The 3,690-nt window shown below is 43.3% G+C and overlaps 1 protein-coding gene across 1 annotated transcript; it reads right to left on the bottom strand.

The window, feature by feature from the left end:
* Window positions 1-244: 244 nt before the first annotated feature.
* Window positions 245-1,126, bottom strand: LOC149813512 (E3 ubiquitin-protein ligase SGR9, amyloplastic-like). Its single transcript, XM_089991136.1, has one exon. The coding sequence runs from the start codon at window positions 1,124-1,126 to the stop codon at window positions 245-247; it is 882 nt and encodes a 293-aa protein (XP_089847262.1).
* Window positions 1,127-3,690: the final 2,564 nt, after the last annotated feature.

Below are 3,690 nucleotides of genomic sequence, written 5' to 3'. Positions count from 1 at the left end.
CCCAATTAACCAATTATTGATACAGTTATTGAGAGAGAGAGAGAGTACAGTCATTTCACCTTGTTAGTTAATATTTTATGTTTTGCCTGTTCCTCATGAAACATAACCAAGTTACTTTTGATACTCCCACCATCAACATGAAGAGAGAGAGAGAGAGATCATCAACATGACAGCTTATTCTTTAGTGAGAGAGAGACCATCAACATGACAGCTTATTCTTTAGAGAGAGAAAGACCCTTTTTCTTCACGTATCCTTGTTATCACAAAGATGATTGCTCCTCTGCAGCAGGACTCTGCGAAGTCTGTTGACCTCCAAAGCCACATCGTCGGTGGGCAGCTCGAACCTACACACAGGACACGTGCTCGCCCTCTTCAGCCACCCCACGATGCACCCAACGTGAAAGACGTGGCCACAAGCCAACCCGCAACCAGCCGAGCGCGACCGCATCTCCTCCCGGCAAATGACGCACTCGGCCCCCGCCTCCTCCACCACCGCCACCTCCTCCAACGACACCACTGTCGCCACCGCTGCCGGAGCCGATCGCACCACTTTCTCTCCACCACCACCACCCGCCAACCCAATACTCGCCCTCCAAATCCTCTCATACCTCGCCACCACGTCGACATACCACCCTAAAGCCGACCAAGAATCCAAACCAAAACCGCCCAATCTGAGCACGTAAGGAATGCAATACTCTGCCAATCTTGCTCGCCAATCGGCCGGAGACGTCAGTTTCCGGCCACCCATCAAACCGATCTCCTCGTCTTGTTCGAGAACTTCAAATATGAGCAACAGCAGCAGCCCGGCATCGAAATCGCGTAAACCTCCACTGCTTCCACCACCACCACCTCCGGTGGTCGGAACTTGCGGGTCAGATTCCGACCAAGAAGCGAGTTTCCGGAGCAATCCCAACAGTATGCGTCCGATGATCAGAGTCTTCTGATCGAACGATAGCGCTTGGAGGCGGAGATAGGTGCGAGTGAAATGGTGGGGAGAGAGGAGGAGGAAGCAGAGCCTCTGAAAATGAAGGCGTGCTTCTCCGCCGACCATCTTCAGCGTCTCGAAAGATGGACGGCTGTCAGAGTTCTCGAGAACTCTCATGATGGTATGAGTGAGGGTGTCCATTGAAAGTTTTGCAGAGTAGAGAGAGGGAGAGGGAGAGAGATCAGAGTTGGCGAGTTTTCATCGTGAGGGAAATTTTGGTGGGAGATCCAACGTCGAATGTGCGTATATATGGCGTTGTCTCAGTGGACGGTAGAGATTTATCGGGTGCAGGACCCGCTGTTCTCACTCACCGTTTATCGTATGTGTAGGGGGGGAGTACTGCGCTCACGTGGGCTCTTATCCTTCTTACCTTGCCTCGCTTGTTTCCTTCTTATCTTTCTCGGTGGTGATGTGTGCAATAATAGTGGGAAGGGGTGGAAGGGTTGTCGGCTTGTGTTAGGACCCGTACCCGTGAAATACGGTGGGCTCTGCACCACTACCCATTCGTTGGATGCTGTAGAAAAGAGCACCCTTTCGTACAAAAGAAGCTCTTTTCTTACCAAAGGGACTGCAACAAAGTCCCTTCTTAGATTGGTCTTAGAGATTGGCTTTTGAAAACAGTGTCATCGCTTTGTTCTCTCTGTCACGGCTAACAACTCTCAACCCCGAATCAAATAAAAAAAACAACAAACCATAAAGAACACAATATGTATGTAGTTCAGAGATGGAAAGAACCCAAAGAAAGGCTTCACTATAAATTTGAAGAAAATACAGAAGAGCAAGACAAACCTTACACCGAACGTTCTAATCTTCTTCCTCATGACATACATACGCTCTCTGAGATCTCACTCTATCTCTTTCAGACATGATTGCTAACCTCTCATGGTTACTCTCACTCGTACACCTTATGGGTTACACCTCACCTCTATTCATAAAAGGCCAGGAGAGATACTTCAACATATGGAGGGAGAAAGATAGTTTTTTCATAGGAGACTATCCTCCACATGAGATAGATGAGTCATGATAGGACTCTCTTCAATCACATAACAATTTTCACCTTTAACTAAACTTCTTCAACAACCTCTTTTATGCAAAACATTACCCCCCTCTTCCTGAGGTCTTCGCTCCTTAACATGCACAAACATTGGCTAAGTCAAGACAATGCTTGAACTTAAGCTCTAGCAAAGGCTTGTTCGTCATGCCTGGAATACAACCACTTCCAACGAGCTTCCTGACCTTGTTATACTGAACATCAATATGCATGGTTCTTGCATGATACATCAGATCTTTGGCAAGGTAGATAACACTCTGATTGTTACAATGCAAACAAACGCTCTTATGAACTATTCCAAGTTCTTAAGCCAAACCTTTCAACCACACTGCCTCTTTTGCAACCTCAGCTGTGGCTATATACTCAGCTTCTGTTGTTTACAAAGCCACAATGTCCTGCAACATTGCCTTCCAACTAATTGAACCTTCACCTAGAGTAAAAATATAACTTGAAGTTGATCTCCTCCTGTCAAGGTCACTTGCATAGTCTAAGTCAACAAACCCAACAAGAACATCATTGTGGGGATCCTTTTGAAATAACAAACTGGTGTTTGATGTGCCTTTTAGATACCGTGAAATCCACTTGACTGCTTTCCAATGTTCCTGCCTTAGATTTTCCATATACCTACTGACCAGACTCACTGCTTGAGAAAAATCTGGCCTAGTACACACCATGGCATATATTAGACACCCAACTGCACTGACATATGAAACATTTAGCATGTGCTGATGTTCTTTGTGTGATTGAGTACACTGTTGTAAGGGTAACTTAAAGTGGTGTACCCAAGTACTTGGCCTGTTCCATACTAAACTTGGCCATAACCTTCTAAATGTATTTCTTCTGAATCAACCATAGTTTGCCATTCTAACGATCACGATAGATTTCCATGCCTAGGATTCTCTTAATGCTTCCTAGGTTTTTTATCTCAAATTCAACTTTAAGTTCCTGCTTTAACTTAGAAATCTCATTCATATATTTTCAGGCTATTAACGTATCATCAACATAAAGCATCAACAAAATAATAGAACTATCATTGAGGAATAAAAAATTGATACAACTGTCATACATGCTCCTTGTGTAATTATAAAAAATCATAAAAGTGTCAAACCTTTTATACCACTGTCTTGGAGTCTGCTTCAAGCCATAAAGCGACTTCTTGAGCTTGTATACAAACTTTTTTTTTGGACTCTATAAACCCTTATGATTGCAACATGTAAATTTTTTCATCAAGAGTGCTATGTAAGAATGCAGTCTTCACATCTAATTGGTCAAGCTCCAAATCTCGCATAACTACAATAGCAAGTAAGACATTTATTAAATAATGTTTTACCACTGGAGAGAAGATTTCATCAATGTCTATTCCTTTCCTCTGAGCATAGTCTTTGGCAACTAATCTTACTTTGTACTTAGCTGGTTCTGATTTTGATGAACATTCTTTTCTTCTGTACATCTACTTGCAACTAGTTGCTTTCTTTCTCTTGAGAAGTTGCACCAATTCCCACATTTGGTTCTTGTAAAGAGAATTCAGATCTCTTCTTCTATAGCACTTAACCACATTTTACTATCCTTACTCTCACTGGATTTTTGAAAAGAAGAAGGGTCGGTATAGATTACATGAAATTAAATCTCTCTTCTTATTGTTCCCCTTGCAATT

Source organism: Nuphar pumila, chromosome 16 (assembly GCF_984573655.1).
Source record: "Nuphar pumila chromosome 16, dmNupPumi1.hap1.1, whole genome shotgun sequence".
In the NCBI taxonomy this organism is placed as follows: Eukaryota; Viridiplantae; Streptophyta; class Magnoliopsida; order Nymphaeales; family Nymphaeaceae; genus Nuphar; species Nuphar pumila.
This window is presented reverse-complemented; position numbering and strand designations above follow the sequence as displayed.